Source organism: Electrophorus electricus, chromosome 16, assembly GCF_041902795.1.
Source record: "Electrophorus electricus isolate QZ-2024a chromosome 16, ASM4190279v1, whole genome shotgun sequence".
Lineage (NCBI taxonomy): Eukaryota > Metazoa > Chordata > Actinopteri > Gymnotiformes > Gymnotidae > Electrophorus > Electrophorus electricus.
In genome coordinates, this window is record NC_137512.1 from 24,341,764 (window position 1) to 24,366,500 (window position 24,737).

Here is a 24,737-nt window from a genome sequence, read left to right on the forward strand (position 1 = left end):
GTCCTGGAGCAGGACGGGGAGGCTGCGCTGCATTCCGAGTACCCGCCCGCCACGCCCGTGTTGCTGCTGCGCGGTGCGCGTCCGGACCGGAGAGCGTGTCGTCCGTGCGAGCGTGGGGCACGACCCTCGGGAGGTCGCGAGGCGTGCGCGCGCGTGCAGTCTGCTGAGGCGCTGCTTTTTGCTTCGGTTTGCAGAAGACGGCGGACGAGGAGGAGCTGTGAGCTCACCCGCACAGGAGCAGAACTCCGGGAGCAGTTCAGTTCCAGGAGGTAATCTACATTTCTCTCTCTCTCTCTCTCTCTCTCTCTCTCTCTCTCTCTCTCTCTCTCTCTCTCTTTCTCTCTCCTCATCCTCTCTCTCTCTCTCTCTCTCTCTCTCTCTCTCTCTCTCTCTCTCTCTCCTTCCTGGTTGCTAGTTACTTTCAGTGTGTGTGTGTGTGTGTGTGTGATTTAAACACACCTTCTCTTGTGGTTTATCAACATCCACTGTAAACGTTCACACACACACACACACACAGTCTGTGCGCATCCTGTTGATACTGCTAAAGTTGTTTATTCTGCCAACACGCGTGTTTCTTGGCGACTGTGCCGTTCTGGTGCCGTACTCAGGTCTACGCGCATGATCGAAACGTACGTGCTTTTTTAAACATGACTCAAACCGTCAGGGAATTGTGCTCTGAAGGCATGTGGACTGCTGGTGAGGTTTGGCTACTGCTCGTGATGTTTTGCTTAACTTCTGCGTTGCTGCTACCGCTTGTCTCTGCACAGCGCCGATCTGCCCCTGTGTAGGGTTTGTTTAGGCGTGTCACTCCAGAGTTGGGGTAAACTCAACAGAACAGGGCGGGGGAGCCGCTGCCATAGATCTGCCAGTAATATGTTCTATAGTTTGAAATGGACAGCAGTCCAACACTGTATGTAATCGGACACCATCTAAGACAAGGAAGTTCCATTCAAAGTTGACAGGATTACTGTGTATAAGACTACTGGGTGAGATGTTCACACGTAGCTTAGAGAGCGTCATTACTAACAACTATCAACTACACCAACTATATGTCAAACAGACAAACAAACAAATAATACAAAAATTTAATCAGCTCATAATTAAAACAACTGATATTTTTGTTTTAATATAATTCAAAAATTGAAATAAAAATATATCCATATATGATAGCATGTGATACTAAATGTTAACATGTGTGTCCCTAACACCCTTAATTGCACTCTGTGTTTCATCAGCACTGCTGTCTTGTATTTATTGTATGGTATTATTGCACTGCATTGTATTGTTTGCACCCGTGTAGTGTGCTGTCTGTTGTACTTGTTTTGTGTTGCACCATGGTCCGGGAGGAAGTGCTTCGTGTGAGGCTGTGAAAGCAGGTGGCTCAGCAGCCCTGACGAGTCCTGGGAATCTACCCCAGCACCACATTCTCCACGTCTTCATAACAGAGTGTGTATGCGTTGTTTTTCACTTTTAATGCTTGTGTCTCAAAATCGCCAAAACCCAGCTTTCCAGTAGAAGCAGTTCAAAACCATATCTGTTGCCCTTCCGCAGGGACACCACAATGGCATCCCCAACACAGCCACAGGAGGCGCTGTCTGACACAGGGCTGCTGTCGCGGTCAGAGTCCTGGTCCAAGGTCACCTGTCCCTGCTGTGTTTCGGGCCAGGTGGAGCCACTGGTTCTGATCCAGCTGGCTGAGAATGTTCAGCCCGGTACCAAGCAGTGGATTATGGCCATGATCTCCGCGGCCCACAGCTCAGGAGGTGAGCAGAACTTCCTCTGTCTAAACAGCGTATGTTTGCACGTCAGACGTATTTGATAGAGTTGACAGTGGAAGCTTTTGAAAGGGAAGGACAGGTGGGCAGACCGCGGGAGGTGGGCGCGTGTACGCCCGGGAGATGCAGGTGGCATGGGATTTGTGGCTAAGTCTGCCGCATCGTCATAGTTTGGCCTTGGGGGCCCTGAATTAAAAGCAGCTGTGAGGGAGTTTTCAGGAGCTGAAGGCACCAGCCGGTGGCTGTGGATGAGGAGAGTGCAGATTAGTTGGAGAAACGCGCCATAAAGGTGGAGGGGCTGAGGGTGTCCTGTCACTGTGTGAGGTGGGAGTTCCAGTTGGAAGCGGTTTACTGAGCATGCGCATTAACAGTGTGAGCGGGGCTAGGTGTGGGCGTAAGATATTATAGAACACTATTACTATTATTACATCTTATCCTGTGCATAAATACAATTACTAATCATTTTTAAAAATGTAACAGTAATGTAGGCTGGGTTATTAGCGGGTTATTATATATATATAATGAGTGAGGTGTTGCTGTGTGTTTCAGGGGCGCAGTTGCTGACGCACCCCGGCGAGGACTCCAGCTGGGGCCGCATCGTGGTGGCCGCGCCGCGTTGCACGCTGCTGCGTGCCACCGAAGACCTGGGGCTCTGCAGAGCAGATAAAGACGACAGCATGGTCACCTTCTCCTTCAGCGACCGCCACAACTTCAGCAATATCGGTGCGGAGTCGTAACCCGATTGTTCTGAAAGGAGTGCAAAAAGCAAAACTAACACACAGCTCCATTCACTGTGCTCATAACACACAGTTACATTCTCTATGTGGGTGACACAGCTGCATTCTCTGTGCAGATGACATGCAGAAGTTCCTGACCCTCGCTGAGAGGCAGTACATCGTCAAGCATGAGCTAGAGTCTATGCGGGCTCTAAAAGCACAGCGCATCCCCGGAATACCAGGAGACAAGGGCATCCTCCGGGCCAGACAGAACATCTGTGAGTTAGACAACACACACACAGTCCATCAGACTGAACATTGAACACGTGTAAGTGCATGTGTGTGTGTGTGTTTATTTGTGTAACTCTGAAAGTGGCCAGTAGGCATCGCTCTGTCTGCTGAAATATGAAATGCTTAGTCATTCTACGCTCTCTCCTCACCGAGCCTAATGTAATAATGCTGTGTCCATCTCTCTCTCTTTCTCTCCCTCCCTCCCTCCCTCCCTCCCTCCCTCTCTTTCTCGCTCTCTCTCTCCCTCTCTGCCCCTCCCTCTCACCCTCTCTCTCTCTACTGTAGTTCAGAAGCTGCAGAAAGCAGGAGTAATTCAGGATGTTTTTCCCCTGTGTGATGAGAAGAAGCTGAAAGCTCTCGGGCAAGAGTGGTATTCCCAGAAACGCCTGTGGGGACAGCCTTTGGGTACACACACACACACACACACACACACACACACACACATACATATAAACACACACACACACACACATACACATACATACACACACACACACACACACACACACACACACACATTTTGCACTGTCTCTGTAATCTCTAGAATGTCTCACATGTATACACACACACACCTCTGTTAATATCTAATTTGCTCTTGTGTTCTCTCTCTCTGTCGGTCAGACTCCATACACGCTTACTTCGGCGGCTCTGTTGCGTTCTACTTCAGTTTTTTAGACTTCTACACCTGGTTTCTGGTCCCCCCAGCACTTCTGGGAGTCTTCATCACCTTCGTCCTTCCTGGGCCACCCCTGCCTGATGGAGCTCCAGCAGATCCCTCAGGCCTGGCTTCTGCTTCAGGCTCCTCCCCCTCCCCTGGCTCCGCCCCAGAGGACGAAGACCAGCTTTCAGTCAGTGGTCACATGGTGCAGGCTGTCTTCAGCATGATCTGGTCCACTTTGTTCATGGAATTGTGGAAAAGGCGCAGCGCTGCCCTTTCCTACCGGTGGGGGACACTCACGCTGACGGAGCGCTTCCAGGAGCCCCGCCCAGGTTTCCACGGCGAGCTGGGCACCAATCCGGTCACAGGAAGAGTGGAGCCACTGTTCCCCGATTGGAAGAGACAGTTGCGCATGGGTCTGGTGTCGGTGCCTGTGGTTGGTCTGTTCCTCTGCCTGGTTGTCTTGGGGATGTTGGGCTTCTACTACTCCGAGGGGCTGATGGCGGACTTCCACAAGGCGTCGGGCTCGATCGTCACAGCGGCGCTGACCTACCTGCCCTCCGTTATGCACATTGTGTACACCAACATGCTGGGAAACGCATACCGCACTGTGGCCCTGCAGTTAACTGAGTGGGGTGAGAGAGAGAGATATAGATAGAAAGAGAGAGGGAGGGAGAAAAGGCTCTGTGACTATAGACTGTGATTATAGGCTCTGTGACTATAGACTGTGATTATGGTCTCTGACTATAGACTGTGATTATAGTCTCTGTGACTATAGACTGTGATTATAGGCTCTGTGACTATAGACTGTGATTATGGTCTCTGACTATAGATTGTGATTATAGTCTCTGTGACTATAGACTGTGATTATAGTCTCTGTGACTATAGACTGTGATTATAGTCTCTGACTATAGACTGTGATTATAGTCTCTGACTATAGACTGTGATTATAGTCTCTGTGACTATAGACTGTGATTATGGTCTCTGACTATAGATTGTGATTATAGTCTCTGTGACTATAGACTGTGATTATAGTCTCTGACTATAGACTGTGATTATAGTCTCTGACTATAGACTGTGATTATAGTCTCTGTGACTATAGACTGTGATTATAGTCTCTGACTATAGACTGTGATTATAGTCTCTGACTATAGACTGTGATTATAGGCTCTGTGACTATAGACTGTGATTATAGTCTCTGTGACTATAGACTGTGATTATGGTCTATGACTATAGATTGTGATTATAGTCTCTGTGACTATAGACTGTGATTATAGTCTCTGTGACTATAGACTGTGATTATAGTCTCTGACTATAGACTGTGATTATAGTCTCTGTGACTATAGACTGTGATTATAGTCTCTGTGACTATAGACTGTGATTATAGGCTCTGTGACTATAGACTGTGATTATGGTCTCTGACTATAGACTGTGATTATAGTCTCTGTGACTATAGACTGTGATTATAGGCTCTGTGACTATAGACTCTGATTATAGTCTCTGACTATAGACTGTGATTATAGTCTCTGACTATAGACTGTGATTATAGTCTCTGTGACTATAGACTGATTATAGTCTCTGACAATAGATTGTGATTATACTCTCTGTGACTATAGACTCTGTGATTATAGTCTCTGACTATAGACTGATTATAGTCTCTGACTATAGACTGTGATTATAGGCGCTGTGATTATAGACTGATTATAGTCTCTGACTATAGACTCTGATTATAGTCTCTGTGACTAAAGACTGTGATTATAGACTCTGATTATAGTCTCTGTGACTAAAGACTGTGTTTATAGACTCTGTGACTAGACTGTGATTATATACTCAGTACTCAGATACTGAACCAAAACCTCCAGTTTCCCAGAGTAGGCACTGGGAGAGTAGTGAGATTGAAATGAAATATTTTACATTCTTATAGGCCCAGTACAGTATGGTGGCCTGGAAGACCCATCGCTCTGCAAAAGGAAATATGTGCTACCACTATATGAAACAAATCAATCAAAATGACATCACATGTGCCACATTTCAGAACCGTGATGTAAATTCAGCAGACACTTAATTGAAAAAATTACACCTTAGCGACAACATTCACTACATTTCAGAAATTCAGAAAACGCCTACAACTACAGAAATGCTGCAAATCCAGTCAGAACACAATATTGTTTCCGTGGGACATGGAATGGAGAACAGCTAGTGAAAATGATTTTATATTTGCTATTAGCCACCAGTTCTACCAGTTTTGTGACTGGTATAATGGCGTAGAATGATTTTGAGGACTGCAAGGGACTCTGCTGTCCGGACAGCAAATGGAAGTTCGTTCCACTGTCTAGGAGCCAGGCCGGAATAGTCTCAATGCTTGTCTTCTATGAGACGTGAAGCATGCGTTGTACTCGAAGTACGGATCGGGCTTTGACCATTCACATATATATAACCAATATAACGATGTAACAGTGGGAATCACAAATAGAATTTTTCATCGGCTACCCGGTTACCGCTGGTCTCATAGGAGTCCATCTGTTCTGCGTGTCCTCTAGAAACACTTGCGTTTGATTTCTGGTTGGATTTTTGCATTTTTTAATAAATAAATTATTTGCACCGGCTTCCGGAAATGTGGCACATGTGTTTTTATGTTTTCATTTACAATGTAAATGTAAAATTTGTTGAATTTGCTTTGTGTAATTGCAGAGCTTTTTTCCATTCGCAGTGCGGTCCTCACAGCCACCGTACTGTGAACAACACCTGTGGCCTGAAAAAGCGCGGCGACACACTTAGCTTTAGACGGTGGCGCACTAAACCAAACTGCAGTGCTTATCTCTACAGTTATTCATTATTTCTTTATTTATTTTATTACTACTCTTCCGTTTTGTTACTACTATTTATTACTAGATTTTGTTATTTTGTTATTAGTTACACAGGGAATGTTCAACTTTATATTTTATTGTGCTTGGGCAAAATTGTTCCTAAGACAGACATGACATTCAATATGAAATGTGTTGAATGACATGGTGAAGCTTGGTAATGAGAGAGAGCGAGTGAGGGAATAGGGAGAGATGGAGAAAGACAGAAAGATGGGAGGGTTAAAAAGGGTAAATGTGATGAAATCAAATCTGGAGACTTAGTGACAGGGTGGTGTTCATGTTTAGGTGATGATACTGTTGCTTAGTGACAGGGTGGTGTTCATGTTTAGGTGATGATACTATTGCTTAGTGACAGGGTGGTGTTCATGTTTAGGTGATGATACTGTTGCTTAGTGACAGGGTGGTGTTCATGTTTAGGTGATGATACTATTGCTTAGTGACAGGGTGGTGTTCATGTTTAGGTGATGATACTATTGCTTAGTGACAGGGTGGTGTTCATGTTTAGGTGATGATACTGTTGCTTAGTGACAGGGTGGTGTTCATGTTTAGGTGATGATACTATTGCTTAGTGACAGGGTGGTGTTCATGTTTAGGTGATGATACTGTTGCTTAGTGACAGGGTGGTGTTCATGTTTAGGTGATGATACTATTGCTTAGTGACAGGGTGGTGTTCATGTTTAGGTGATGATACTGTTGCTTAGTGACAGGGTGGTGTTCATGTTTAGGTGATGATACTGTTGCTTAGTGACAGGGTGGTATTCATGTTTAGGTGATGATACTGTTGCTTAGTGACAAGGTGGTATTCATGTTTAGGTAATGATACTGTTGCTTAGTGACAGGGTGGTGTTCATGTTTAGGTGATGATACTGTTGCTTAGTGACAGGGTGGTGTTCATGTTTAGGTGATGATACTGTTGCTTAGTGACAGGGTGGTGTTCATGTTTAGGTAATGATACTGTTGCTTAGTGACAGGGTGGTGTTCATGTTTAGGTAATGATACTGTTGCTTAGTGACAGGGTGGTGTTCATGTTTAGGTGATGAGACTGTTGCTTAGTGACAGGCTGGTGTCCATGTTTAGATGATGAGATATTTTATTTTGGTGTTGGAGAGTGACAGTAGTAACAGTAATGGTGGTGACAGAGTAACAGAGTGAACAGTGATAAAAGTACTTCATTAGTACTAGAGAACATCAGAACAGAGCGTAGAAAAAATATGATGGAAAAGTATAAAGTAAACCTTGGCAGTGTGAAATGATGCTGTTTAAAACTGTACAGTCTCTCTCTCTCTCTCTCTCTCTCTCTCTCAGAGAACCACAGAGAGGAATCGTCCTTCGGGAAACATCACACTACTAAAGTTCTGGTGGTGAGTTTGTTTGCACGCCTTAGTCTCATTCCTCCTTTGACTTCTCAATTCATCCATTCATCCTGCCTTTTTTCTTCTCAATTCATCCATTCATTCCTCCTTTTCCTTCTCCATTCATCTGTTCATTCTCTCACTCCTGCTTGGTCTCTACTAGGCAAATAAATAAATAAATTTCTTATACATGCAAATTAAAAGCATTACTTTCTTTAAAATGCAAATGAAATCCCTGTTTCCTTTTTGGGAAGGCAGGATGGTCTCTGTTTGTCTAAATGATGGGAGAGCTCTTCACACATCCTCATCTGTAAACTGCTGTTTGCATGTCGAGATCATTCACAGCGTTTAGCATTTGAATGACTGTGTGTGTAACTCAAAACCACTGATCCTCTGTGTAGAAAATACATTTTCATGCTTGAAAATGAAGCAGGTGTTTAGGTTCTGAAGGGGTTGTGTTTCTCCTGACAAGCATTGTCTGGCTTCTGAGTAGCCTTACCTATTTTATCTGCTGTATGTTGTTTTTTTCGGTATCTTTTATCTTCTGTCTCATTAAGCAAAACAAGTAGAATTGGCTTAAGTTATAGCCAGTGACTTGAAGACTTAAATGTCTGATGTGTTGCTGATATACATTGCGTGTGCTGCAGGTGATGACGTGGTGTTTGTCTTCCAGCACAGACTGGGGACCGTTTGTGGTCGGGCCCCTGGAATGCCTGGGAGGAAGAGAAAGGGTTTTTTTAAAAATATTTTGCATTAGATGTTGTATTAAAAGTCAAAGTGTCTCTCTGTCTCTTGGGGCTTGGCTCTGGTTCATGCACTCAGAGTACTATTTAAAACAGGAGAGACACAGCAGGGGTTCTGCTTGGAAAGTCCCAGGTGTATTTGGATGTATTTGGCTGATAAGTGCGAGTCCCAGAGCAGCAGCTCAAAGATTTAGAACTAAAAGAGAAGAACTCAACATCTCTGAACATCTCTGAACATCTCTGAACTTCTCTGAACATCTCTGAACATCTCTGAACATCTCTGAACATCTCTGAACTTCTCTGAACATCTTTGAACATCTCTGAATATCTCTGAACTTCTCTAAACATCTCTGAACATCTCTGAACTTCTCTGAACATCTCTGAACTTCTCTGAACATCTCTGAATATCTCTGAACTTCTCTGAACTTCTCTGAACATCTCTGAACTTCTCTGAACATCTTTGAACATCTCTGAATTTCTCTGAATATCTCTGAACTTCTCTGCCTCCTTCTGCCCCCCAGTTCACCTTCTTTAACAATTTTGCTGTGCTGTTCCACATTGCTTTCTTCAAGCAGGATCTGCTCCTCCTCCGCAAGGTGAGTAGAGATTACTGTTATCCTTCTGTACCTCACAAATCAGGACTTAAGGAAGTGGTGCGTATGAATCTGTGCGTTTTGTGTGTGCAGCGGCTATCCTCGCTGCTGATTCTGTCCCAGATGGTGAACCAGTTCACCGAAGTGGTGGTGCCCTACATCGTAGAACGCGTCTACAACTCCTCAAAGAAGGAGCTGAAGGACGACGACCCAGCAGCGGACCACATGCAGGCGGAGGGCAGTCTGCCTCCGTTCCCCGTGAGCGCCGCCTCCCTCTGTGTCTTTCTCTCACTGTAGAGTTTATAGCAGCTCGGAGCGAACAGAGGAGCAGGGAGACGGGAGTTAGGGAGAGCGTGAATGGGTACGGGGTGAGAGTGAGTTACTGAGTGACACTGAGTTAGTGAAGGAGTGAATGGGTACGGGGTGAGAGTGAGTTACTGAGTGACACTGAGTTAGTGAGAGAGTGAGTTGGTGAAGGAGTGAATGGGTACGGGGTGAGAGTGAGTTACTGAGTGACACTGAGTTAGTGAGAGAGTGAGTTGGTGAAGGAGTGAATGGGTACGGGGTGAGAGTGAGTTACTGAGTGACACTGAGTTAGTGAGAGAGTGAGTTGGTGAAGGAGTGAATGGGTACGGGGTGAGAGTGAGTTACTGAGTGACACTGAGTTAGTGAGAGAGTGAGTTGGTGAAGGAGTGAATGGGTACAGGGTGAGAGTGAGTTACTGAGTGACACTGAGTTAGTGAAGGAGTGAATGGGTACGGGGGTGAGAGTGAGTTACTGAGTGACACTGAGTTAGTGAGAGTGAGTTGGTGAAGGAGTGAATGGGTACGGGGTGAGAGTGAGTTACTGAGTGACACTGAGTTAGTGAAGGAGTGAATGGGTACGGGGTGAGAGTGAGTTACTGAGTGACACTGAGTTAGTGAAGGAGTGAATGGGTACGGGGGTGAGAGTGAGTTACTGAGTGACACTGAGTTAGTGAGAGAGTGAGTTGGTGAAGGAGTGAATGGGTACGGGGTGAGAGTGAGTTACTGAGTGACACTGAGTTAGTGAAGGAGTGAATGGGTACGGGGGTGAGAGTGAGTTACTGAGTGACACTGAGTTAGTGAGAGAGTGAGTTGGTGAAGGAGTGAATGGGTACGGGGTGAGAGTGAGTTACTGAGTGACACTGAGTTAGTGAGAGAGTGAGTTGGTGAAGGAGTGAATGGGTACGGGGTGAGAGTGAGTTACTGAGTGACACTGAGTTAGTGAAGGAGTGAATGGGTACGGGGTGAGAGTGAGTTACTGAGTGACACTGAGTTAGTGAAGGAGTGAATGGGTACGGGGTGAGAGTGAGTTACTGAGTGACACTGAGTGAGAGAGTGAGTTGGTGAAGGAGTGAATGGGTACGGGGTGAGAGTGAGTTACTGAGTGACACTGAGTTAGTGAGAGAGTGAGTTGGTGAAGGAGTGAATGGGTACGGGGTGAGAGTGAGTTACTGAGTGACACTGAGTTAGTGAGAGAGTGAGTTGGTGAAGGAGTGAATGGGTACAGGGTGAGAGTGAGTTACTGAGTGACACTGAGTTAGTGAAGGAGTGAATGGGTACGGGGGTGAGAGTGAGTTACTGAGTGACACTGAGTTAGTGAGAGTGAGTTGGTGAAGGAGTGAATGGGTACGGGGTGAGAGTGAGTTACTGAGTGACACTGAGTTAGTGAAGGAGTGAATGGGTACGGGGTGAGAGTGAGTTACTGAGTGACACTGAGTTAGTGAAGGAGTGAATGGGTACGGGGGTGAGAGTGAGTTACTGAGTGACACTGAGTTAGTGAGAGAGTGAGTTGGTGAAGGAGTGAATGGGTACGGGGTGAGAGTGAGTTACTGAGTGACACTGAGTTAGTGAAGGAGTGAATGGGTACGGGGGTGAGAGTGAGTTACTGAGTGACACTGAGTTAGTGAGAGAGTGAGTTGGTGAAGGAGTGAATGGGTACGGGGTGAGAGTGAGTTACTGAGTGACACTGAGTTAGTGAGAGAGTGAGTTGGTGAAGGAGTGAATGGGTACGGGGTGAGAGTGAGTTACTGAGTGACACTGAGTTAGTGAAGGAGTGAATGGGTACGGGGTGAGAGTGAGTTACTGAGTGACACTGAGTTAGTGAGAGAGTGAGTTGGTGAAGGAGTGAATGGGTACGGGGTGAGAGTGAGTTACTGGCTGTGTGTGAATTAGTGAGTGAGTGAATAAGTGATGGAGTGAGTGAGTATGAGTTAAAGTCTAAATAAGTGGATGTGTGTGTGAGAGAATATGAGGGTGTGAGACTGAGAGTGTGTGTGTGTGTATGTGTGCGTGTGAGTGACTAGTCATTAATTCTATGAAGGCTAATTGTGCGTGAAAAAGATTAAACAGCCTTAATGTTGCTTATTGTAATGCATGAAAACACACTTGGGTAAGCTAAATATCTGCCCATAACCCTGTCTCCCTTTATTTCTGTGTGTGTGTGTGTGTTCAGGGTCTGTTTGCAGAGTACATCGAGCTGCTTGTACAGTTTGGATATCTGAGTCTGTTCTCGTGTGTGTACCCCCTCACGGCACTCCTGTTGTTGCTCAACAACATCACAGAGATCCGTGGCGACGCCTACAAGATTTGCCACCTGTTCCGCAAACCATTTGCTCCGCCCGAGGCCAGCATAGGGGTGTGGCAGGTGTGAGGGGGCGGGGCTACAGCTGAGAGTAGGCGGACTGTGAATGTGAGCTTCCTGTCCAGGGCCTGGCTGTTGTGTGTGAGATTTTTCCTGATAGAATGTGTCTCAGTTTTAAACTGTTAGAGAGAACACAGTGTAGGTGTAAGTGTGTCTTATTTGCCTTTAATGTTTGCCTTTGATATTTCAAAGTACTAGGACCTCCTTTGATAGACACATCTACATGTATACACACCTGTGTGTGTGTGTATGTGTGTGTGTGTGTGTGTGTGTGTGTGTGTGTGTCCCTAAAGAGTCCACTTGGTATGCAGGCTTCAGCACCCTTAACTTGTGACATTACCCAGACACGGATGTGACGACTGCGATCACAGATCAGTGTCTTTTATATGTGGGATGAAATATTTGTTGAATTATATGTTTTATTTTTTTAATTTAAAATTTTTTTAATCTAAACTTCTTTAGACAGGAAAAAGGAAAGCGTCTGAATATAGAATGCTGACTGTCTTGCGTGTATGCATGTATGTATGTATGTATGTATATTTGCAATTTTGAATGTGCCTTTCTAACTTTGCGTGGTTTGTGCGTGTGCGTGGTTGCGTGGTTGCATGTGCGTGTGCGTGGTTGCGTGTGCGTGGTTGTTTGTGCATGTGCGTGGTTGCGTGTGCGTGGTTGCGTGTGCGTGGTTGCGTGTGCGTGTGCGTGGTTGCGTGTGCATGGTTGCGTGTGCGTGTGCATGCTCCCCCACAGACAGCGTTTGAGCTCCTCGGCTTTTTCTCTGTGCTGTCCAACTGCTGGCTGTTCCTGATGGCTCCACGTGTCAGAGCCTTCTTACAGAACGCCGTCTTCAGTCCTGCCGGTGTCCTCCTTTTGGCCGTCTTCATCGAGGTCAAAGCCTAATCACACTTGTAGATGAACCTTTACACACACAAACACACACACACACACCCTGCTGTTTGCAGTGACGAGTTGTCCAAACACATGAGAGACTTTGCAGATGAACTGACCTGACGTTACGCATACATGTTTACGCACTTATTCTTGAAGAGGACATTGCATTCATTAGCTCCTGAAAAGAACTGTAGGCTCTTTTCCAACACTGCATGAAGTTCTGTGCTTATACGTTAACCTGCCTAACACAGTTGAGCGGGTTGTGGTGTTTTATAGGGCGGCCAGCCTCATTTTCCGGGTTGTGCGTCTTCGCTTTCCACAGCATGTTCTCATCGTGGTGAAGCTCATTCTGGCCTTCATGATTCCGGATGAACCGGACTGGGTCCGCATCAAAAGGGAGCAGATTGAATATCGCTCCATGAAAGCCTTGAACCTCCAGGTGAGACAGCGGGGCTGGTTTACTATGGCTGACTTTTTTACGACGGCTGATTTACTTTATGGACTAAGATTTTAAAACTAATTTACATTTGTTAGGGTTTAGATTGCAGAAAGGCTATTTAATTGATATAGACCTTGACACAGACTGTCAACAATTAATAGAAAAAAAATGTATTCAAGCCCGGTGCTTGTAAAATATTGTAGACATACATTTATTTAAACAATTTGAGGGAGGAAAAATACCATAACACGCATACGTGGTCTCATAACGTGAATCTGTGGCCTTAGTCCCAATCCCAGCCGCAGTTATTTAGTGTGATGGCCCACTGGATGCCAAATTAAACCCTTTGGGGTCTGCAGTTATTCTTATTTGTTGTAATGACTCTATAGTTCTCTGTATACAGTATTATCTATTGTGTTTTGTTTACGGTACGGTGGTCCAAGCTGTGCTGCTGTCTGACAGCCTAATCCGCTTCTCGCCTTACAGAAAGTGAAACGGTCCCATGTCCCTGCCGAGCTGAGACCCTGAGTCCCGCTGCTGGTCGCCTTTACATTCATGCATTGTGTGCTTAGCTAGTTGCCGTATGCTAAAGGGCGGAGGCCATATCCCCAGGGAAAATTTGAACCAGACTTAAGTTGGACTCGGTGTCTCCCCCTAGAGGGCTACTGTGGTATGACAAAACGTCTTGTCAATGTCAGGTTTTTTTTGTTTTTTTTTTGCTTAAACTGAACTGATGAAGCGTAGACATGTACTACATTGGAGGATATATATGTCAGGATATATATATATATATATATATATATATATATATATATATATATATATATATATATATAAATGTTATTTTGTTGAACCCAACTAATTGCACTTAATTGATTAGCTTTAACTGACGTTAACTGATTAACTCCTACGTTCTCCTTTAAAGCGTAATTGTGTTGAGGTTTGACATTTAAAAATTGTTTTTTTATGTGAGAAAATGGTACATAGGTCAGTACACTGGGTAGTTTAAAAAACCAGTTGGGAGACAAATCACATTATGTACGGGCTGTAAACCGTCAGGCATGAGTTACTTTTATCTTGCAAATTTCAGTTTTATTGTACGTGTCTTCTACCAACCAAAGAATTTTATCTGCAGTGATATGAGCCTTAAGAAGCCGCCTGTGATGTTACGCAGTGGTCTGGTGGACGTTTGTAAGCTCCACTAAATTATACACTCACTGCTTTACACCGCAGCCGTTACGAGAACACAAGCAGGCGAATGAATTAATAAAAACGCTTCAGCGCTGCGCTGAGCATCATGTAGTCAGTGATTCACAGAGCGTCTTCCTCACAATAAAAACGATCATCACTTTCACAGACTTTCTCTGTGTACATTTTAAAGAACAGTACCACACAAAACTTTGGTTTAATCAGTTTTAATAAATAAATATAAAAATAAATTAATCTCATTGAAACAGAGTCATAATTTCAATAAGGGTCAATGAAAGTGTAGACATAGCCAGCTGTCTCTTTCTCTCCCTGTAGAGCGAGTCCAGCTGGTCGGTAGACTGGAGACAAATGAGAAAACAAACAACTTAGACAGTGAGTGACTGAGTGAATAAATGAATGGGTGAGTGAGTGTGTGAATTTATCTCCTGTCTTATGTTCTATCCTGGAATCAAAGTGGGTCTGCAGTCATTCGTCATCTCAGAAGGGTCTTTGTGAATGACTAACACAGGATTAGGTTTGTGTTTTACAACACACTGGTGTACATTCTTAGAAAGGTTTTTAAATATTTCAATGTTTTTCATAGTCTGAAGAATCATAGAATAATAACACATCACATCGGTCATATTGAATAAACTCTGGAAACTATAGGCAACAGTAGATGAGTACGTAGAGTACACACACCATGCCAAGTAGCACAGTGGTTCCTTTTCTAAACAGAACCTCTAAAAAAGTTGTTGAAGAATCCCTAAATGTATTTTTTTAGAGCATTAACATTTTTCTAGAGCTCTTTTAAGAGTGTAGACTTATGAACAGCTGATCCTTTAGTGCCACTCTTGCTCTGAAACACGACATGTCTGATGACACTGGACATCCGTGAAGAGCCTGGACACCCATGTCCATGCTTTTTCTGTACAAATGAGCATATTTACGGTGTGTCTGGATTATGGAATCTAATCGCGTCTTAACAGGTTGCTGCTGGAAGTTTTGGCCCATGAAACCTCCTGTAAAGCACTATGAGGCATATTTTCCGCCATGCTGGTTTTAACCTGTGGAAGCTGCTCTTCAAAGAGAAGTCTCTCTGATCCTCCTGCACCTACGTTGTGTCTGTGGTACACTAAACAGTAAACTCACTAAAAGGCCAACGATCACACGTGAAAGTATCAGTATGCCTCATTCGGCCAGGGATCGATGAAGGTACCAGAGGACCAGAAGATCCCACAGCTTCAGCCATCTTAACTACACGGAGTGGGGCTACTTACAGCTACCCATCGGACACTCACCAACAACCATGGTAGATTTAGACGTATACGTTATTAACTAACCATGGTCACAGACTTCTGTATTAATCTGCATTAATGTCTAGCTTTGTCAATTTAGCACAAAGTTCCTCAACTGTTACAGGAGATGCCTTTAAGCTTTTTAAGCAGTGCTCCTAAATATTTCTTTCTAGCACATTTTGTTTTGATCTCATGGCCTCTTGTAGGATGCTGAGGTTGTGATAACCGACATCTTGTGACAAGGAGGTGAGGAACTAGCTTGGTGGAATGGTATGTTTGGTCAAAACGTCAAGTTTACATAGATAGCAACACATGCTAAAAAGAATATATACACACTGTACATGACCAGACGTGTTGCAGATCTTATACCCAGAGATTGTGCGCCCAGCAAAATGCACACTAGGGCACACAATGGAATCAAGTTGAATTTTCAAGATTACACAACCAAACCATTTTGCTCTCTCAAACATGTCCTAAAAATTTTTAAAAATTAAATTTAAAAAAAGCAAACTAAAACTAATGCATGGTATGAAGTCATATGTCTCCATGTCTCCATCATACCCTTAATAAGGCTCCAATATGACAAGAATTCCATGTTTTCAAGAGTAACCATATAAGTATTTGAAACAAACATCAAAAATAGCTCGAGGAAGACCAGTCTTCTCTTGTCCATTAATGTCCTTTTTCACAGAAAGTCTTTCACAACACTCTCTTATAAAGTCCTTTTTTCCTTGGAAAAATGTATCGTGGATACATTCTGCGTCTTTCCCTGGTCAACCCAGCAGGTGCGATGCTAATGCTAGTCTAAGCTGTGCTAATTTAGCATGCTTCTGGAGCCGTGCTGTCACGGAGCCACATGCTCTGCCTGGGTGTGTCGCGTGTCTCCTGGCCCTCCGGAAACCGGACACATGCCGTGGTGTCAGTGACATGCAGCTCCTCGCAGACACACTGAGTGGGGTTGCGTCTCCCTATAGTTACAAAGCCGTGAACTTAAGAGCAGGGGTTCTTCACCCAACCAGTCCGTCCTATACTGCGCGTACCAATACACATACCATCTTGACAGTTGGTAACAGGTCAAAGCTCCCAGTATTGTCATGGTGCCATGCTAACTGGTGAAGACTAACCCTAGCCATGTCGCTGACCAAACCACTTCTGTGTCTCCTGCTCCGGGGCGATCTGCACTGCTCACATCTTCTTTGTAGGTCAAGCTCTGCTCTGGGGAAACCATTACAGCGCGAAAACAACAAGCCATTTTATCAAACGGTGCTCCTACGCTTGCAAGACATATGCTATAGCTAATAAAGGTGACTGAGCACACAGCACACCGAGTGGCGTTAGTAGATAGTTATCTATGTACACAGCAGCACTATGAGGTCAGCCGCCACAAAGGAAAGCAGCAGGGAATTCTGGGTAAAGGGCCGGGGGGCTACGGTGTGTGGTAAGTGAGGTGGGTGATCTGTATGTGTGTGTGTGTGTGTAGCCAGAGCACCTCTGAGGTCACAGTAAGAGAAAAGGACACATGCCGGGGAAAAAAACCCCCGACTGGCGTTGGAGCGGGCTGGAAGAAGCTGATCCTGGCAAGATGGTAAGATGCTGGAGGGGTATGGAGAGATTACACGCCCGTCTCACCTTTTGTGGAAAGGGAGAAGCTTGCATTCGTTCTCTCTGTCTCTCCCACCATCTCTCTCCCTTTCTCTCTATCTGTCTCCCACTACAGCACGTGGCAGCAGTTGTACTGAGCGAAAGGGAGCAGTTTCTCTTTGGAGGCGGGCTGTATGTTGAAGGACAGAGCTTTCTCGCAGATGGGAAAGTGCAGCAGGCGGTCCCGCAGGTTAACGTTCTTGCTCTTTCCGGGGTCGACCCGGGCGGTGGCCGGGTCGGCGCCGCCGTCCCTAGACCCTCGCTTCGCCTGTGGATGTTTGGCCTGCGCCTCCTCCACCTTCTCCACGCTCTCCCCGCCTGCCCTGCGTGTCTCCACCGTGTCCGGACGCGCGTCCACGCAGTGGTTCTTGGGCAGGGGGCGGGGCGAGCCGCCGGGGAGCGTGATGACGTCGGCGTCCAGGAGGCGTGGCTTTGAGGGGGTGGTGTTGTTGTTGGCCTCCAGGACGTCAGCGCTGGGCTCACGCTGAGCCTGGCAACACCGCCCAGCACGGAGCCGGGGTGCCAGTGGAGCGCCGCCCATCTCTCCGAGGCCCGGGGTTCTCTGTCTTTGCCCTCCTGACACGCTGAGGATCTCCTCCCGCCTCGGACCGCCTGGTTCCTCGGGACGCTTGGCCTCCTCAGTCGGGGGCTTGGTCTTCTCCTCTTTTGTGGGACCTTGCTGCTCCTCTGTGATCGGATGAGCCGCTGAGTGTTGGAACTCCTGCTTCTTGCCATGCTCCGCCCCTTCCTGTTGAAACACCTCCTCCTCTGCCAGGATCGGGCACAGTCTCTTTCCCGGGATTTCCCGCCGTGTGGCGTCCATCTGCTCTGAAGTGCCGCAAGACTCGGACGCCGAACGACGTCCGCGAGTAGACTCGGAGGGTGGTGCTGACGGAGCCAGGTTGGCATTAATGGGCTCGTCTTCCTCCTCCTCCTCCTCCTCTTCCTCACAGATCTGTTGGAGGGCTCCGAGACTTTTCACTGTCGGGGGCTGGTCCGTGGATACCGAGCGGAAGCTCAGGCCCAGACAGGTGCTCGGGCTGCCAAAATCCGCAAAGGAGGAGTCTTGCTGGCTGGGTTTGGGGGCCAGCAGGTCTCCAGACTCACACACTCCCCGACGGACAAACCCTGGAGACGGGGAACCCAGAGGTGCCAAGGGAGCCAGAGAAACCCCTCTGAGAGGGTACGCCTGAGGGCTTCTGCCGTCTACCAAGTCCAATGGCGCTGATAAGGGTCTCCTGTTGAAGGAACACCAGACAGGGTTTAGTAGGTCTTCACACTTATTCTCGGAGCGACAGATGGACCCCACAGTTGAGTCAAACATCAGTTTAACTATGAGGTTTACGTGTGACTAAGGTGTGTTCGAACAGGGAAACTACTGAACGGTGTGTGTGTGTGTGTGTGCGTATCACTCACTGTGTGTGTCTCTGCTCGTGAACGAGGCCACTCTGATCTGACTTGTTCCGTAGCGTACGTTCCCCCAGCAGGTAGTACGTGGCAGTGATGTGGTTATACCTGTCTGCCTCCAGGGCCCTGATACACACACAAGACCATTACTCACACACGAACTCCGAAAATGAAAATTCTAAAATTATGATTACAACACCCCATAAATTGTTTAAAACTGGACTAAAGTAATCTGTGCAAAACACTTAGAAAAGAAAAGGTCTCTTGAGCAACATTTCAGGTATAATGTGTTTAATAACTCCATATGATTGAAATATCCCAGACAGTTCTCATGAAGATGTGAAGAAGTTGCAGTGAATGTGTTAAGAACACTCACTCCTGGATGGTGTCCCTGTCGGCGATGTTCCCACCAGTCATGGCCTGCACGATCAGCTCATGCTCCTCGGCTGACAGGCAGCGGTGAGACGTAAGAGGGGCAGTAGTGTGCGCCGCAGGGGAGGGGTCCGTGTCCTGGAGCCAGGGGTGACCCTCGATCTCAGACAAGCATGCCCGCTTAGAAGGGTCCCTCTGTAGCATACGGGCGATGAGACTGGAGAGAGAGAGAGCGAGAGAGAGAGAGAGAGAGAGAGAGAGAGAGAGAGAGAGAGAGAGAGAGAGAGAGAGAGAGAGAGAGAGAGAGAGAGAATAAGGCAAAAAGTAGAGGATACTTGAGATGAGAAATAAACAAATTAATTCAAAAAAGGAGAGAGAGAGAAGGTGAGATGAGAGGGTTTTATTTCTACTTATCAGAGCAGAACAAATAAATCAGAAATGGAGCCTAACACCCCCACCCAAACAGGCTGGCTTTCACCCCTACCCCCACCTTTCTCCACCCATCCATCTCGTTTCCATTTCATCTCTCTCTCAGCCTCACACTCTCTCTCTCTCTCTCTCTCTCACGACAGGCGCTGATATTTGCATAGGTGCATCTGACTGTGATAAGAGAACGAATGAAACAAAAGTGCTTATCTCACTATTCATTAATATTCATGAGCACCTGGGGAGCACAGTAATGCGGACGGAAAGCGCCCGTGGGCTGAGCTTTCACAGCGCACACCGGAACACGTGTGCGCGCACGTTTGAGTGTCTGAATGCACTAATTCATTTATTTGGTGTTTTATAACATTATGCTTGCGTTTGACCCAATACATGCGGTCAGCATGGCCAGCAGGGGGAGCCATATCTCTCTCGGTGTGTATATTCTTGCGTATCCTTGTTAGGCCCTGTGGCTAATTTTATATAATGGGAGCAGATGATGGTTTACACACAAGCCCTAGATCTAGTAGCCTGCTCTGGCTCTGTTACCTTTCTAATAGCCAGTTAGCACCCACGTAAGCTGAGCTCAGCTCTCTAGCAGGTAGACGGCGCGGGATGGAGGGAGAGTTCTAGATGATGTGAGCTAAATGTCTCCTTCACCCCTTTTCTCTTTTGGTCTGTGCCACAGCGATGTTGTAAACACCACACATCTTGCCGAGGAAGACTAGAGCAGCACAGACTTCGGTCTGACGAACAAAATTGCTTTCACTGACGCCTAGAGGTCAGAGTTCACTGGTCTCACTTAATTTCAGCTGAAAGGGAGAGAGAGTGAGGCAGAAATGTCCCCTCTGCACCTCGGCGTTCTCCAGGGACACGCGTGACCTCGGCGTTCTCCAGGGACACGAGTGTTCTGGATGAGGAACAGTTTCCCATTAAAGGAGCTTTTGATTGGGATAAGGATCATGTGACCTAGTCGCTATATTTGACTATGTGGTCCAGTGCAGATGTCTCTCTCCCTCACGCACGCACACACAAGGCCAGACTTCCCTTGGTGAGCTGGTCTTTGGTCCCTCTGTAAAGAACTCTGCCATAACACACATATTCTGGGTGAATAACTCCAGCCCCACAGCCTCTCGCAAGTCTGTGTGAGAAGGGATTTACTAGCACGGTCGAAGAGCCAGGTTCCTCTCACGTCTCTGGCGTCGCTGTACACCTCTCTGCCTGGGGGGTGTGTGGGGGTGTGGGTGGGGTAAACGGAGAACCGGAGGTATTGGGCAACAGTCAAATCTGGACCCTTTCAGTGCTTTTTTTCTGGAGGTTTTCAATTCCAAACAGGCAATCAGATTCCTAGTCACTGACTGGCCACTTTGTCATTACTAGTGTCTCCCTGGTAAAGGGAAAACGACAGAATCTTGAGGGCTGTGTTTTTAACTACGAATTACAAAATCCCACACCATTTTGGTTTAGACTCATCTGGTCTGATGAGTTCTCTCTATTGTGAAAAACCTGTACAGACACATTCCCCTCTTCAAAATCCCCTCAAACCGTGAGGAGATGGCAACGTTTTCAAAACGTGAGTTTAACCTAAGGGGAATGGCTGTTCAAGCAACACTGGTCTTTAAGGGATTACTTAGAGGAAATCCAATACTTAAGGGAAGACATGAGTATGTGTAATGATTTCACTTATGAAAACCACTTAAGACTTTCTAAGTGCTGTTTAAGACTTTCTTGTGTGACACATTTATCTTTAAGAAACCGTTCCACGTATTCTAAATTGAAAATTCAGCGTGTGGTTTGTAATATAACTGGGCCATGGTCTTTAGTCCACGAACAAGGGCTTCCTGAGGCAGCGACGTTCCTCAGTCATTGCATGAAATCACTTCAAAGAAACTTTAGCTCCTCCCCGACTTCTCACTGGCTAACGTCACCGTTGCTCTGTGAAAGGCTGACGCTGTGAATGGCTGGTCCGAGCAGATGTATGTAGCAAGAGTACGGAATGTTCAGATGCCGTGTGTCCTGCTCAAGGCTGTTAAGTGAGTGTAAAGTTTGTTGTGAGGGTGACAGGCAGAAGTCACGCGCACACACACACACACACACACACACACACACACTCACTCACTGTATAGCTCAAACTGAGAATTATAAGCCTCTTTGTAACATGTGCTGGTTGTAAGAATGTGTATTAAGTGTGGGGATGCATTCAGTGTAAATCCAGTCTTAATTGCTTTTGAAACCTTGAAAATGGTCCTGACTCACTGTTATTGCCAGTAAATGTCTGATAAATGATTTTTTATTGTGGCACGTGTGGTTTTGTGTAGTATGCGGTGTGTAAGGGGTAGTTCTGTACTGGTGCATGGTGAGCTGTTTGTATATGTGGGCAGATATACAGAAGAGATGAGCGGTGAGTGTGTGTGTGTGTGTGTGTGTGTGTGTGTGTGTGTGTGCGTGTGTGTGTGTGTGTGTTTGTGTGTGTGTGTGTGTGTATGTGTGTGTTTGTGTGTGTGTGTGTGTGTGTGTGTGTGTGTGTGTTTTCTCACTCCTGGCACTGTGCAGAGACGTGGTCCGGTACAGTGTAGCGACAGTCCATTATCATGGTGAGGGTCTCGCTGTCAGTGGCCTCCTGGAAAGGTGGGTGTCCACACACAAGCATGTAGAGGATCACCCCTAGTGACCAGATATCTGAAAAACACACAGACACACACCAAAATTCATCACACATCGTAATATATGCATTATCTGTGGAATATAACACATATTAGACAACCATTCAATTCCTATTATACCAGTGTGTTTGGGAGTCATAAAACACACACACACACACACACACACACACACACACAGAATGTGTCAGATGTGCTATGTGCATCATTAATAAGAGTGTAGGTGAAGAGTGCGCTTGGAGGAAGGAGCCCAGCTGTGTCCTTACGTAACACACACGCACACACCCCCTGCATGTGTGTCTGGCATTCCCACCCCTTCCGTGAGCAGCAGGCTTCCTCTGGGTCGACCAGAGATGCGTGGAAACCCCGTCAGAACATTCTGAAGTCGGAACAGAGTGTCTGGGTCACTGGGAGAAGCATGAAATGGAGGGCGGCACACATCCTCCCGGAATAACGTTTGTTTTGGTGGTGTTCTGTTTCAAGATGGCTGTCCAGGAAAAAAGAGGCTTTCACAGTTTAGGCCTACACTTCTCTTACATTGCTCTTTGTTTGTATGTGTGTGTGTGTGTGTGTGTGTGGGGGGGGGGGTGTGAGGTAGGTATTAAGTCATTATAAAAAGTTAGTTCCACACATTAGTAAACGTTTGGATTTACTTTTGTATTTTTTTGAGTATTATAATACTTTGCTTGTTCAAGTGTATTTTTGTTGAAACAAATCTGCTTTTACTGTTACATTTCAGTCACTCACATTTAATTCTTAATAGTTTGTGTTTTCTCTAGATTTTGGTTTTCTTACATCACCTTTGTTCTTTATCATATTAATCACAAAAGTATCACATGAGAGAAGAAACATTTGGTACGTTGCGATTGCAATTCCCCCGGTCACTCAATACTTCTACACAAGCTGTTTGGTGGGCTGTTTCTGCACGGCTGATTACTCGGGGGTTACTCTGGGAATACTCTGGCGGAGTTGAGGCTACTCTGCCCGACTGGGGAGAGATGCTGGAACAGAGGTTGCAGGCGAAGATGTTACTGGGAACTGGACTGGGGAAAGTCATTGTGCCAGCAGAGCTTTGAAACGTGCTAACAATAGCTCTGTTCTTCACTTCACTGAACTTTCTGTTCCTACTGAGAACACCCCCCCCCACTCACACAGACGCAGAAACACGCAACTCTACACACTAGGGTTATGTAACTGTGATCAATGGTTTATTGACATTGTTATGTCTTTAACTCGAGGACCATTCTCCACACACAACAGATGCTATGCTGATGGTAGTATGCACATTAACACACACACACAGAGTTTGTTTTAGTTTTGTATTGGCAGAGACTGCCTGGAGCCCGATATTCAGTATATCTGCAGTGAAACAGACCCATCCTGTTCGATCAGAAACATGAGAAGGCTCGAGTTCTTCTGTTTCATATCACTGGCGCTCCTTTGTTAGATCCCTCTTATTTGTCACCAGTATTTTCCTCCGTGTTTCGCTGCCACTCCTGTTTTCTAGTCTAGTTATTCACTCTCTCTCATCTTGGGCTCAGACTGGGAATGTGGTCTCCACACTCCTTCTCAGTCTTTCCTCTGCTCTCTCGCTGTCTCTCCTGTTTAATAAGAGATGGTAGTGGATGGTGCTTTGCTCTAACGGATATCCAGCCCACCATTCAGAGAAAACCCTCTGAATCCGCACCACACAATCCCAGGCCTTCGTCCGGACTTCCTGCGCCCGTTCCTCTGCTGTTGCTCTACCTGTCCCCTGTCCTTCTCTCCTTCCCCTTTATCCCATTCCCACATTCCTCTTCTCTCCCTCTCTCCGTGCTGCTCCAGTGCCGTGACGTCCGCGTTCGTTAGCGCTGTGCTTCGACAGCGGAGCTGACACTTCCCGGTCCTTATTACAGAAGATCTCAGCTCATCACCCCCGTCAGTCTGATCCAGGACCAGCATGCCTCTGCCTTCTCGGCATTTCACACTGCGAAAGGTTGATCTGTGAGTGCCATATGACTACTGTCACAGATGTACGCCGCAAACAGAGAGCTTTGGATTGTCTTTATTAACAAATGGAAAATTGGCTCAGAAAGACAGAATCAGTCTACAAATATATCCAAACACTGACTGTCCTCCAGTGCCTCTGTCAACCACTACATATATGACTCATTTTAGAACTAGTACTCCTAGGTACACAATGCTCACTGTGTTTATACGGCTGGGAAAAAATATTTAATGATATCTGTTGCATATATGAATACTATAAGACAGACAGAACAGGTGCGCACGCACACGCACTGGAGAGACTCTCCCAGAGGTGTGTGTGGCAGCATGCAGAGGTTACATAATGTGACAGTAGTGTGTGAATGAGGACACCTCTGGTCACCATGGTCTGTTTCTACTCTGCAGACACCTATGTCAAAAATGCCTGTGGGCGCGTGCACATGAGGAGGTGTGTGCTAATGTGTGGGATGAGCTCTGGAAAAGCGGAGTGGAGAAGGAGGTGAAGAGGAGCAGAGGAGCAGAGGGGTCGTAGTTCCCTGACTGGGGAGCCACTTAGGCAGCACACCCCAAGAGTTGCAGGTACACACCTCACCCTCACGAGAGAAAGAGCGTGTGTGTGTGTGCGTGTGCGTGTTCTTTCTCTTACACACACACACAAGCACAAAATACACAGAACTCTTAAAATGTTTCCTTTACCAGGAAGGCTTTCTTTGGTAAGGGCTCCTCGGGTTCCCCTGAACTGCACAGGCTGAGGTTTTCCGGCTCCCAACACCCCTCGT

General features: G+C 46.3%; 2 protein-coding genes across 4 annotated transcripts in view; one reads left to right on the plus strand and one right to left on the minus strand.

The window, feature by feature from the left end:
- ano10b (anoctamin 10b) lies at window positions 1-14,426 on the plus strand. Of its 2 annotated transcripts, none has more exons than XM_035531911.2 (14): window positions 1-269; window positions 1,351-1,446; window positions 1,552-1,763; window positions 2,325-2,498; window positions 2,629-2,769; window positions 3,068-3,187; window positions 3,404-4,075; window positions 7,610-7,665; window positions 8,921-8,995; window positions 9,086-9,250; window positions 11,468-11,659; window positions 12,404-12,541; window positions 12,867-12,983; window positions 13,470-14,426. In XM_035531911.2, the coding sequence occupies exons 3-14, from the start codon at window positions 1,562-1,564 to the stop codon at window positions 13,509-13,511; spliced, it is 2,094 nt and encodes a 697-aa protein (XP_035387804.2). In that variant the 5' UTR covers window positions 1-269; window positions 1,351-1,446; window positions 1,552-1,561; the 3' UTR covers window positions 13,512-14,426. The 2 variants fall into 2 exon arrangements, with proteins under 2 accessions (XP_035387804.2, XP_035387803.2); XM_035531910.2 differs by having other exon boundaries at window positions 9-269; window positions 1,347-1,446.
- snrkb (SNF related kinase b) overlaps window positions 14,383-24,737 on the minus strand; it is a 24,250-nt gene continuing 13,895 nt past the window's right edge. For both annotated transcript variants that reach the window (XM_081699024.1, XM_027029241.3), the window contains exons 3-6: window positions 21,850-21,991; window positions 18,894-19,106; window positions 18,527-18,643; window positions 14,383-18,348 (exon numbers count right to left, since the gene is read on the minus strand). In XM_081699024.1, coding sequence (XP_081555150.1) covers window positions 17,181-18,348; window positions 18,527-18,643; window positions 18,894-19,106; window positions 21,850-21,991 — 1,640 coding nt within the window. In that variant the 3' untranslated portion in view covers window positions 14,383-17,180. The remainder of the gene's footprint in view (window positions 18,349-18,526; window positions 18,644-18,893; window positions 19,107-21,849; window positions 21,992-24,737) is intronic.

Bases quoted from the DNA above. Each gene is read 5' to 3' on its own strand.
- ano10b (XM_035531911.2), top strand. From the start codon at position 1,562: ATGGCATCCCCAACACAGCCACAGGAGGCGCTGTCTGACACAGGGCTG. The intron at 2,770-3,067 runs GTGAGTTAGACA...TCTCTACTGTAG, and splicing joins CCGGGCCAGACAGAACATCT to TTCAGAAGCTGCAGAAAGCA. The intron at 7,666-8,920 runs GTGAGTTTGTTT...TCTGCCCCCCAG, and splicing joins ACACTACTAAAGTTCTGGTG to TTCACCTTCTTTAACAATTT.